The sequence below is a fragment of the Daphnia carinata genome, chromosome 5 (genome assembly GCF_022539665.2).
Source record: "Daphnia carinata strain CSIRO-1 chromosome 5, CSIRO_AGI_Dcar_HiC_V3, whole genome shotgun sequence".
Classification (NCBI taxonomy): Eukaryota; Metazoa; Arthropoda; class Branchiopoda; order Diplostraca; family Daphniidae; genus Daphnia; species Daphnia carinata.
The window spans coordinates 1,578,058-1,590,742 of NC_081335.1; the positions used below are offsets into that span (position 1 = coordinate 1,578,058).

A 12,685-nucleotide genomic window follows, 5' to 3' on the forward strand; every position below is an offset into this window, starting at 1 on the left:
GGTAGGTAGGCTAGTGACTGTTTGAAACAATGTAACCCAAATGTGGAAAATTACGATATGGTTTCTGAAAATTCATCTCAGGCCTCCAAACAGGAGAAAGCCTTGGCTTTGGGCGCCCAACTCGACTTTGAAAAGACAAATTATGAATCCACCATCCAGCTTCTCTCAAAATTGGAACGCTTTTGTAATATCCAATTTCAAGGTTCATGACATAAGTTGGATGAAAAACGATGGCTGGCGGACCGGTGGATACCGTACCGTCTCTCTTTTTTTTTAGGGGGGGGGGGCCTTTTTTTTTATACGCCTGATTGTGCTGTAATTATTCACGTATCAAGCGCATAGTATGACCATTTATGTATCGACATTGAACTGGAAGAATTAGTCTAAGGTTACTTCTTTCACTAATCCTTGGAGCATTAGGCAACTGTATTTTAACATCCTTGTCCGGTTTCCAACGCCGCCTTGCGAGCGATGGAAAATTGGATGTATAAAAAGGCAGCTATTGGAGGCGAATGGAAAAGTAACTCGTGCAATCCCACAAAAGCAACAACCAAAACGTCTGGTGTGAGGTAAAAAAATTGTCAACTTTTAACAAAAATGGATACCTATAAAGTACTATAACGTAATTCATATCACTTACGTCTTGACATTTCTAATTTTGAATCATTCGCAGATTATACTGCTTCTTGGAGCATAAATTGGTGCATTCTAATTTACTCGAGATGAATTTTTATACTTTCTCAAATCTACGGTTCTCAAGGCGTCAAATACGCTAAGGCTATAGTGGAAATGGAGGTAATTTGTGTTGAAGAGGCAAGGGCTTTTCGATTCACAACCAATTCTAAATTTTACGCTTTCTTTAGGATACCGTTAATCTAAAAACCATATTTTTAAGGGAAAAATTGTAAATATTATGTCCACTTTGTCCTCCTCTTTACGATTCGTAATAAACAGCAGCCAATATTACCATTTTGACTCCTTCGCCTTTTTTTTCACACGCTTGCAAAGTTGACAGAGAACTTCCATTAAGCGTCCAATATCTTCTTCTTTCTTTCACGCAAGAAACCGTGACAACGTGTAAACCGCTGCCTTTCAGTTTTTTTACACCTAAAGGTTCCATCAAGGTTTTAAAATTTTTAGTTATTTTTTAAATTAATTTATTGTTTTACCAAAAGCCACGGATCGATAGAAGTAAATTTGCTGGGGCAGAAAGTACATTCGCTATACTTTAGATTAAGAATGTTAGTACGTTTACTGAGCGAGTTTGTCGAGCAACTCTGTTTCACGGTACCACAGACTTTGGCGATCGCTTGCTACCGGAGGCTATTCTTGATGTTTTTGAACAAACTCTTCAAGCTGATTTTTTTCTAGGGGAATGTGCAGTACTTCAGTTCCATCTGGGGTTCGTCGGATCCGCAATAGCTTGTGATCTTTGAATTCAGTCAACTGGGCACGCAGAGTCAAATCCGAATTGACCAACATCCGATCTCTGCATTCGCTGTAGAGTTCATGGAACGGAAATCCTGTGACAAACAACACATTTTTTAAAATTCATACTACCAAAAGAAGTTGGAAAATAAAACAATACCGTGATAATTAGTTTCATTATTGTTTTCAAGTTGCCGCTGCGCAATCAGAATGAAAATCGCCTTGGCGTTGAACGTCAACGACGCAAATACATGCACGAGGGAGGCTAATCCGAGCGTTGTAGATTGTTGGACTAGGAGTGAATTTTCGTACGAGATTTCTTCTGAGTAAGGGGCGAAAGTGGTGCAATCAAAATAAACAAACTTTGATTGACTTAGTTTACGCTGATCCCACACTTCGAAATAAAACAGATATAAGACAACGTGAGGGTGCACAAAATGGTAACGACACTTACGTAATGGAGTGTTGATATGGTCGGTGGAAGCGACAACATGAAGACCAGGAGCTGCAGCCAATCGACATAGAACTTCTTGTTCTCGGCTGAACTGCAAGCTGGGGCCATCCATATTGTGAATAATAAGATAAGCCTCAATTTTTGTACTGTTAAATTCCTGTTCTATGAACTCCAACTGTTCGACGGTGCTAAAGAACGTGCCAGAATGCTCCAAAATGCCATCTGTTATTGAATTAAATATCTCCTTGATTGTTAAACCAGGGAAATAACCGTTAACGACGATCACGTTTTTTCCGTCAAGAAACCGAGTGCGAAATTCATCGAGTAAATATCGCTTTGAGCCCAATCCGTAAACAAGAATGTTGAATCCTTCCCTGTAATGATATTTCAGGTTTTTAAACTCTATCTTTACGTAACTCTGTAAGTATCGGAATATTTCTGTTCACCTTAAAAGGAAACTCCACTGAAGGAACTGTTGTTGGTATTCTTTCATTAGAAGTACTTTCTCTTTTGAATGACAATCATCAAAATTTTCCATCAATGAATCGACCGCTTCTTGACTCAACCTAGGGTTACTCAAACGGTTGAGCGTTCGATCAGAAGTGTGCACTGAAGAGCTTTGCGCCAAAAAATAATCTTCAGTATTAACACTGATATCCATCGCCTGATTTTTCGCAGCTTTCAGTTTAAGCTTTTTTCTGTCTTCTTCATCATTTGAGCTGGAGTCACTTTCCGAACCATCGCTCTCTGCATCGCTGTTTCCTTCTAACACTTGAGATGTCACCTTCACAATTTCTATGGGAATAATGTTATATGATCTTGAGGCATTGATAACCTATTAAATCGAGATTTACTGTTCCGTAATTGTCGCCGAACTGTCTGTGGAGTTTGAGCAGGGATGGTTTTTCTTCCTTTGTCTGGTGTTTTCAAAGGTGTTTTATTTGGAGTTTTATTTATTCTTTGTTTCAAAACAGATGTTGGAGTTTTTAAAGGTGTTCTCAGTGTGGTCTTCTTTCTAGGAGTCTTCCATCCAAATCCAAACAATTCTGCACCTTTATTAACTGCTTCTTCATCTTCATTGTCTCCACCATCTGTACAAAAGAAACCATGAAACAATTACAGCTGTACTACTTCTCCTTTGATAGTAATTTTAAACTGAATCAACTGGAAAGCTATTACACAGGAAATCCCAATTAATTCAAACTTACATTCTCCTCGAGGCATCATTTCTTCATCAGCAATTGGTTGAAAAGCCTCTGAGCTTTCTTCACTTGTTAATCCATCTTCAGAAACAGCATAAATTGGTCGATCATATTTATCACCCTGGTTAAACAATGTAGTAATCTTTACACGAGCATGCTCAGCACATTGCCGTGACGATCTTTTTCTGGCGCTTGAATCAGAAGACTGTGATTTCTCGGCGCTCGAAATTTTCTTGCTTGGCGTCCGACATTCTTTTTTCTTCCTAGATGCTCTTATTATGTCTTCTATAATGAGATTGTCTAAATCTTCCTCGGATTCCTGAATAGTGGGTAAAGCTAATGATCCTCTTTTTTTTTCGTCACACGCCATTCAATAATTTTAAATTTTCTTCTACGAAACACCGAATGAGGAATGATAACCACAAAGCAAGATCGTCTGCTTCCCTGCATCTGGGAACGGAGGTCTTCTCCCGCCAAAATTAGTCATCGCGATTTTTAACAAAGGCTCTGTTGGACAACGTAGTATTTATTTAATTTATACCTTTTCATTCCATTTTCTTTCTCGTTTTGGTTTTCCATAGCTTTTTTCCCCTTTTTTTCTTTTTTTTTGTACATGAACGGATTCTCAGGTTATGCTGTTAAAAAAATGCACAAGTAACTACGATATTCGTATACGTTAGCGTTATACCGACCTGATTTTGATTTAAGCATTCCAAACATTTAACTCTATCATAATTTAAACATGATTAGATTAGCACACAACTAATTCCTATTCTTTTCCATTGATTCATCCTAGTTATGGAACTCCATTAATACGACGTGGATAGTCTTTTCAATTCCATTGTACTGCGAGTCCTTTGTATTCAGCTATAAATGACTATAACACGACTAACCTACTAAGAAACGCGGTAGGGACAGATGTTCTTAATCCTGAAAGAACTAATGAGATATCAGATGTTACACCAGCTAACATTGGGTCGTAGCACGCGCAAACTTCATTTAACCTATAGCTGCTTTAAGCCTTAAATTTCCAGTCCCTGCGAAAGTGTGAAAATATACTTATATAGTTCCAGTACTTATTCACTATTCTATTTCAACCATACCTGTACATTACTAAACACCTAGTAATTATATGAAAAAAAACACATTATTTAAATAAAATTAATCTTTTTTCTGTGTACCATATTCATAATAAAAGTCATTTGAATGTGCACTAGTTTGCCACTGTGAGTTTGGCTAGAAAATTGCATAGACAATCCAAAACTAAGTTTGCTGGTTAGCTTGTGCTTGCGTAAATTCAATAATACTTTCAATAACAGCTCCACTTGCTTCTTGGGCGGATGGCAATGAGCCTAGAATAATGGTGGGAGAGATTATACATTTTATAGCCCATATTTCCTTGTTATGTAACATTTACCTCTTAGCTGTTCAACAATGGTTTCAAGATTCACATTATTGACCCCTCCGTTTTGTTGCATTATCTGACGAACCTGGTTCTCCAGCAAATTTCTGACATGAGAATTTTTCAGTCTTTCATGTAACTCTTGCCTGAGCCTGTGAAATTAAAATATAAAAGTAGTGAAATGGACAACTTTTTAACTCATGAGCATGGTCACCTATCTTTTTCACCAAGTGCCACCAGTTGTTTATTTACAGATATAAAGGCAGCCAAAACATCATTGTTGTCACGGGCACTGCATTCAAGGAAAAATAAATGCATTTTTCACCATATGTATATTACATGTTATATGACATATTATTAAGATGACTTATATTAAGGGTTAGCAATTTACTTCATTGTTTGGGGGAAGTTTCGGCCAAATAAATAAATTTAGTTGAAATTGGTAACTCGCAACTCAAACACGTTCGCTTGGTACTATGGTAATTTATTCCGCCAATCATGAGATTGTTTTGGTAAACAGCGGCTTCTTGTGACAGGCGTTGAAACTAAAAAAAGAAGTAAACTTGTATGCTCGTCAAATTTATTGGACTTCGTGCGTGTAATCCCGGAACAAAACATAAGCGATAAATACGTACAATTAGATTACGAAACAATTCTTTTTGAAAAAGAACTTGTCACCTTACATGTGAAAAAAGAATATACATTGTAGTTTTCACTCAAATATTTAAAATGTACATGTGAAAAGGCCGCTACCACTATTGGTTACATCAAACCGATGGCATAACTAGTTCTGTTGTTGTGATCGGGTAGAGTCTTCTCGTAGTGTGGATGGACAAGTTAATATTTGCTTTCTGTTGTAACCCCGTAATTAATAATCAACAAGAAATGAAAATATGTTAAGTAACGATTAACCAAATAAGTTATATTGCCCCAATAATTTAGCCAATCCGGCCAGTGGAGATTGCATGCCGCGTAGAACCATGTCGCCAAGTTGCGGCGTTGGGGCGGGCGCCGGAGGAGAAGGAGGAGGAAAGATGGGTGGTGGTTGAAGCACGGGAGGGGGTGCCGGGACTGGAGCCAACGAGGAGGAAGAAAGGGGTGGTGGTTTATTGACTGCAGCTGAAACAGGAGATAATTGAAGTTGTAATTGATCGATGGTGGTCGTTGCCGGAGCGGTGCATATCAAATCGCGATAATCAACTCCTGCGGAAGAGGGTGGTATCTCTGCCAGTGTCAAATAGGCAATTATCTTTAGTTCACTGTGATTGATCTTCTTTGCGTTAACATCTTCATTTAAAGGAAACTAACAATAGTTGTACGCAGCATTGGAATACGTACCACAAAGTCCAGGATAGCGTCTGGATGTTGCTAATCCTTCGTTGATGCACATCGTCTGACCAGGCCGACCTGTTCTGTACATCGTGGCACCAATGACATTCCCTCTAAATCATCCAAAAATGTTTTATTTTTAAGACGCACCGTGAAATGTACAACGCGTAAACGCTCTTGTGTTTGGCCAAACTTCTCGGCAGACAGCCAGTATACAACCAGTACAATGGGCATTTACGAACTTACCCAGGTCCGTAATTGCAAACATAAAGTTTGGTATAACCACGCTGCGGATCCCTAAAGTAACTGTAACCGCAACCGACAGCATACGTCTCGCTCCAAGCAATCTACAATTAATACAAATAAAAAATTATTTATATAGAAAAGTTTTGATCTTTTCATCTGTGCTGATGCGCTGGTCAACAGTGAGCAGTTAACTAGAAGCTTTGCTCAGTATTCATGTTTTCTCTTCCACGAAACCTAACGTTTTCAAGTCCTAATCTTTGCTGAAAAGCTTGCTATGCTATAGAGAATGCGAGAACATGGTAAAGGGCGCGCTATTAAATTTAATCGAAACAGATTTTGTAATACTACGATGAAAATAGGAAATGAAAAAGAAAGACATGCTTTTAGCCCAATTTTTTTTTCTGGTTTGCTTGTTTTGTTTTTTTTGTCTAGATTCTTGAAGCGATTTACGATCAAGAGATTTGAGTCTTTCACCAAAGGATCAAGTTGTTTTCAGCTGAAGATCTTGCCGTCCATTAATAAATAACGATGCAAACAAAAACATGGAAACGCTACAAGAATTGATTCCCTCCAAAGCATTTTCTTCGTCATCCCAAAAAATGCCACGTAAAAACAACAGCGTTACTCACTCCTAAAAACCAAAGGTACACGCAAAGCATTTAAGCTTGTTTTTCTGTTGCATTTAACTTTAAATCGTAGAGTGTATTTTGACAAAAATATTAAATAATAATTTTACCGATAGTCTGCTCTACTTTTCTTTGGTTGTTATCCTCGCACTGTGCTCTATTCCAAAATTCAACATCGATCTATCTTATATAATTCGCCAAATCGGACATAAAATACCGTTCATCAAAGACCAATCTTGTCTACGATCTCAAATATATCAAATGGTCCTCTATTGTAAAGTCTGACGGAGTGGCAAAGCGATAGCGAAAATGGCGCTGTCCTTCTATATAATAACATCAATTTATTCTTTTCTTGTACCACAAATAGTCACAGATTAACGTATGTAACGCGGTTACGTTGGATGTCGAAGGTTACATGGGATGACCCGTTCAAGCGTACAAGGTTCCCTCAATAAATATGCAAACATGACAACTGTTTGATCGATCGATACCAATTGTGGCCGTGAGTCTGAGGAAGAATGTCACACAGGGTGTGGTATTCGAATTTAACGACCATTTATCCGGCGTATAAGCTTGGTTTCCACTCCAGTTGTTTGTTTTTTTTCACCAAAAAATAAAACTACTGCCATCTTTGCTATATCGCATTACTCCGATTACGTCAAGCCTTTTTGGGCGAAGAAGTATAATGGAGCCACGCAGTGTGTCAGACAACAATGACTGGACCGTAACAAAGTGCCATTTTTTTTTAATTGAGCATTTTCATTTTTGCTGTTGTTGTTGTAAGGTTAACGCACAAAAAAAAAGAAGTTGGGCAATAATTATTGGGCAATCTCACCTGAGAATAATGTCCCGCTTGTCGGTTGAAATTAAATGGATCAATATCTTTCGGTCGAAACCCGATTTGCGTCACCTCATTAAACCAGGCTTCGATTTGACGCTTGAATTCAGGTTCCTCGCCAGTTGGGCTAGGCTTATCAAACGTCCATGTGGCTGCTACATTCTGTCCAACACTAAATCTATCTGTTTTTTTTTTTTTTAATGAGAAAAAAAAAGTCATTTGAAAGTAGAAACAAGTTGAATCATTGTTCGTTTGGAAAACATGATTGTGAATTAAAACCGCCTCGAGCAATTAAAAAGAATTTTGCAAAACGTAGCCTTAGCCTACCTATTCTCCTAAGACGGTCGTGTCCAGCATTGCATTGATCTGCCCACCTTTGAGCAATGGCCGCCAGTTCTTCATCCCAGACCTTATTTTTCAGATCCAAGAATAAGATCGCATTATGAAACACATTTTAAAAAAACGAAATAACAAGATGAAAAAAAAATGAATTTATTTACTAACGTACCAGTTCCCGCATATCGAGCGACGGCGGTTGGCCTCGTATTTGACCCAAGGCTAACATTTGCCTCAACCGATTGTGGGTCTCCAAAATGATCTGCTTATCGTGACAGCTCATTCCGCTAGCACCTTTCAGAAAACATTAATCGACATTATATATCTTTTTTAAAAAGAAAGGCAGTTAATTTAAAATAAAAAAAATTCTCCTGGAATTACAAAACGATAAGAAAGGATAACACTTACGAATGAGTGTTTTCCCGCCGCAATTTCGTGGTGAATACACACACATCGTGTGACCGGGATCGACGCGTTGATAGTCACACGCTGACGAAGGTCCAGTCACCAAACAACAAATGAAAATGGCCATCAGGACTGACCGGTGTTTCTTTGTCCTATACAAGGACATTTGATGGTCAATGATGTGATCTTCCTCATTACGTAAAAGAAACTTGTGATATTATACATATAGTGCGGTTACGTGTATGGATAAGCTGATGCAAATAAGGAAGCTGCATTATAGACCCATTAGTCTTTCATATCTGATTGTGATTATCGATCCCCACACAGCATTAGAAAGCACCAACTGACCCGAAAATTTGCATCTTTTTTCTTATTGAAATCAACGGATTGCAATCTGAGTCGAAAACTGATGATTCCACTTTTTAAAACAACACGAGAAATTTAATTTATTTTAAAGCAGAGTCGTGTTGGTTGAACACGGAGGTTTTTTTTTGGGGGGGGGGATGGGGGCCTGCCATTGTAAATTTCGTGACTTCAAACATAACGTCATCACGAGTAACAAGGTTGTCGGTCACTGAGTGTTTCATTTTCCCTTCAAGCTTTTACACATTGTACGCACTTCAAAACTATTTTTCAGTGTAAGGTTAAAACATGTTGACGCTGTTCGTGCGTGTGTCGGGAAACCTTTGATGTAATTCGTCACGAAAAAAAAAAAGAATCTCGTCTGTCGTGTGCCCCCCTTTTTTTTTCTTATGGGGATAGAACGGACTGGGAAGTGCGGAAGAGAATAATAAACGTGCCTGTGCGACAGTCTATATACGGCCAAGGCAAAGCAGGAAACGCCAAATGAAAAAAGAAAATTAAATAAAAAAAAGGGAAGAAACTGTAAAAAAAAAAAAAAAAAAAGAAAATGAAAGGAGAGACGATGGCGGAGGTCTTTCACGCCCGACTATATGGCCAGGTGCCTTCAATATCGGCCAAGGTCCCGCGTCCGCGCTGCGGGCGATATAACACGAACTGCATGGAAGTCTTTTGGCGGTAAGTTTTTTTTTCTTTTCTTCGTTCCAGCTTTAAACATCTTTCCGTCTATTCTAATTCCATTTTTTTTTCTTGTTAGCCAAGGGGTTGAAAATATACAACGAAAGGTAACGTGACGGCAAACGGTCGTTTTTCTTTTCCCGAAAAAAAATATGGACTTAATCATTTTAAAAATAAAAATAAAATGGATATACCCAATCGATTGTGTCAGTCGGCCGTCAGCTCGTTTGATTTATGTCAGCAAACCAATGTTCTCCGTGACCTGTCGGGAATATTCCAAAGACTTTTCCTTTTTCTTTTTGTTTTCATTCTGACTGTTGGTGCGACGATGATTCATTCGTTTGAAGAAGGGAGTTAAATAAAAATAATAATAACTCTGACAGACGCACTTGGCACAATTGAAAATGAAAAAAAAAAAAATGCCCAGCGTGAGTTGGCGGAACGCTGTCGAAACACGAGCGGCATAACGCTGGGGCGTCCTCACGGCCGTCACGGGAGGTCCGTTTCCTGCCGGATCACGTTTGCCGCATAAGAAGCTGACCGATCGATAATTTTAAACAATAATTTTGTTGATTCTTTTGTCACTGTTCGCGATGTGTTTTGTTTTCTTTAGCGATCGAATTGCCACATGTCCCCGTCAGATACATTTCCATAACATGAGCTATGATTCCCGTACGATCATCAGTTGCTGTCTGTGTTCACTCGCTTTTTCTTTACGGCTTGCGGGGAGAGCCGTAATTCAAGGTAAATGTCACCTAACGCGGCCATAAATTTTGTATTGTTTGAGTTCGTGCCTACGCATACGACAACCTTATGTTTCTCTTTTGTAAAGGTGAAAAGAGTAGCGCTCGTAAAAAAGAGACATTGGACTCATAGCAACTCAACTTCTTTGTGTTTAAATATCTGTTTACACAGGGACTCGCGCACACCGGTTTCTCAAGGTTAGTGCACTTTTAAAAAGAGTAGAGAAACCTTTATGAATGGAGCGAAATCAGAGTGGGCAATCCATGTCAATAAAAAATAAAAAAAAATTAAGCGTTGCGTGTTCGCAGCCGGTTTGCGCAGATGGGCGGGATAATAGAGACCTCGTCCGTAAAAGTTCGATAAATTGTTATTTTAAAAAATAGCTTTACCTATTTCCAAAAAGATGATGCTATCTATTGACTAAACAATTAGCAAGTTCTTGGGCAATGTTCCAACAACAATTGGCCTAAAACATTTTTTTTTTTTTGGAACCTGTCATTTTCGTTTTGAAACAGGTCACCGTTGTCCCGCCAGGTGCGACCGTGTCCTCATCCAACATTTTGCGAAACGAAGTTCAGCTCGCGGCTCTCGCCTTGATACCAATCGATTTGCCACACACACTCTCGTTGTTGTTAACGTAAAAGACTTGGCGTGACGCCCTCTTGTCGTGCAAAACTCGTCGTATATATATATTTTTTTTTAGCATTTTCTAACAGATCCAGGTGCCGATCAGAAAAAGATTGACTCACGAGGCAACGCGGACAGCGTGTGCTACTTTTTTTCGAGAGGGGAGAGCTAACGGAAGGAGAACACACAAAAGATAAATAGTTTAAAATGTTGGTGTATAGACAGTTTTTCTCCTTTTCTTTCTTAATGATGATGACCTTATGCCCGCTATAAATGGCTCTGTCTCCTTTTGTTTTGCCCGTGTTTCTTTTTGTCTGCGTCTCTTCCCCCGACGTGGCAAAGTTTGGCGCTGCTACCAGACTCTCGAACCCCCCCCCCCCCTTCCAGAACAAAAAAATATAATAATAATACCTGAATTTTCTTTTTGCGCACACGTGAAGGAAGGTAAGAACCTTGAAGATTTGAAAAGGGAGGGACAAACTGCAGGCGAATTCAGAATTCCATCTTTTTTTTTTTATTTTAGCCCAATTCGTCATGTTTGGAAACGATCTTCCGATATCTGCTGTCCATGTTAAACGTTTCGGATTAAAAAATAAATAAATAATAAATGAATCCGTTTGGATTGGCTGTGGCGGATGGCCAGACAGCAAAACAGCCAAGGGGGAAGAACCGAAGAAGGACGGTCGCCATTCTGTCTGCTGATTTTTTTTTTCCCGCTCCTGGCGTGAGTGTGCAATCACTCCACCCTGCACTGGCTGCGGGTGTTCCAGTTTGGTTCGATTTTTGTTGGCGGCGCTAGAGGCAACAGAGAAGGTCGTGACGTCATTTTCCCACCTCAACCCCTCCTCACTCCCGATTTCCTTTGACTATATAGTAGCGTTTTTTGTTATCATGGCCGGGGTTTCGCCTTTATGTCAAGGTCGTGACTGGCTCACGCCTTTTCGCTCTCCCGCCGCTTGGATATCTCCCGATGTTTCGAAGATCGGGACTTTTTTTTGGCAACGGTAGACAAGATTTACACACACACTCACACGCAATGGAGGATTCGTTCAATTTCCGGAAAACCCATAGAAAAATATCTTCAGACTTGGGCACCGCCCAATCGTCTGCGCCTTCGTAAAATCGGATTTTTATAAAATAATAATAATTCATTAACTGTCACGTTAGCCCCACCCAGCCTTCCCTATATTTTCATTCAATGGTTTTCCCACGTTTATAGTATGTCTACTATTGTAAATGTATGAAACCCGTTTGGCAGAGATGATTTGAAAATTAGGTCAAAATTCAATCGAAAAAAAAGGTTTAATTTTTTTTCTATTTGTTCAGGTTTCGAAGAAAATAAAATTAAAAAAAAAGTGGAAAGTCACCGGTACACGCGACACGCCGCTACGCATATTAAACAAGGCCTACTATTTCTTGCTACCTTAGCCTCTTTTTTTGTTGTGTTGCAACAGAAAAAAAATACCGAAATGGACGGACGGGAATGTGGAAACCCCTTCCCTTTCGGCTTGAAGGACTTTTGATGTCCGCCGTCGTTTTATACGAAACAAAAAAGAAGAAGAGAATGAAGAGAAAAAACCCAAGGCTATGAAAACGTACATTCCAAAAATAAATCAGACACACACACAAAAAAAAAAAAAAATTCCTCCTCCCCTTGTACGAAAAAGCCATTTCGTTTTATTCCATCACATGTTCTTTCTTTAAACCTATTGTCTTTATACGATGTTTTTCAAATAGGAAAAAAAAATATCAAGTCACTTAATGATCGTGCGATGACTGAAACGCATAAAGGGACATTTCTTATTTTCTATTAGAATGCAAAATGAAATCAGAACCAGTTTTTTGTTTTACTCACGTGAATCGAATAAAAGATGAACGCGTTCCAGCGATCCTCTCCGATCGATCGACGCGTGTCGTCATTTCGAGTCAACGATGCACAGGCAAATCAAGCCGAGTTGTTTGAAGATAGCGTCCTTTTCTGCGTAACTATGTGTTTCACTACACCCGATT

The 12,685-nt window shown here is 39.1% G+C and overlaps 1 protein-coding gene and 1 long non-coding RNA gene across 3 annotated transcripts; one reads left to right on the plus strand and one right to left on the minus strand.

Moving 5' to 3' along the window:
- The first annotated feature begins 416 nt into the window (after positions 1–416).
- Positions 417–1,697, plus strand: LOC130696852 (uncharacterized). 2 transcript variants are annotated; one of them, XR_009421018.1, is made up of 3 exons: positions 417–612; positions 674–795; positions 864–966. It is a non-coding gene; the product is annotated as an uncharacterized LOC130696852 (long non-coding RNA). The 2 variants fall into 2 exon arrangements; XR_009002721.2 differs by lacking the exon at positions 864–966 and adding an exon at positions 1,372–1,697 and having other exon boundaries at positions 477–612.
- Positions 1,203–12,610, minus strand: LOC130696847 (origin recognition complex subunit 2-like). Its single transcript, XM_057519973.2, has 16 exons — positions 12,531–12,610; positions 8,270–8,418; positions 8,034–8,155; positions 7,853–7,934; positions 7,523–7,707; positions 6,062–6,162; positions 5,825–5,928; positions 5,413–5,710; positions 4,701–4,778; positions 4,496–4,638; positions 3,091–3,186; positions 2,737–2,973; positions 2,329–2,677; positions 1,883–2,256; positions 1,589–1,822; positions 1,203–1,523 (listed from the first exon to the last, which is right to left on the minus strand). The coding sequence occupies exons 1-16, from the start codon at positions 12,593–12,595 to the stop codon at positions 1,324–1,326; spliced, it is 2,817 nt and encodes a 938-aa protein (XP_057375956.1). The 5' UTR covers positions 12,596–12,610; the 3' UTR covers positions 1,203–1,323.
- Between the last annotated feature and the right edge of the window lie 75 nt (positions 12,611–12,685).

Excerpts from the sequence above, each read along its gene's own strand:
- LOC130696847 (XM_057519973.2), bottom strand. The coding sequence starts at position 12,595 with ATGACGACACGCGTCGATCGATCGGAGAGGATCGCTGGAACGCGTTCA. Across the intron at positions 7,935-8,033 it reads CGCTCGATATGCGGGAACTG|GTCTGGGATGAAGAACTGGC; the intron begins GTACGTTAGTAA and ends CTGAAAAATAAG. Across the intron at positions 5,929-6,061 it reads GTTTGCAATTACGGACCTGG|AGGGAATGTCATTGGTGCCA; the intron begins GTAAGTTCGTAA and ends TGGATGATTTAG.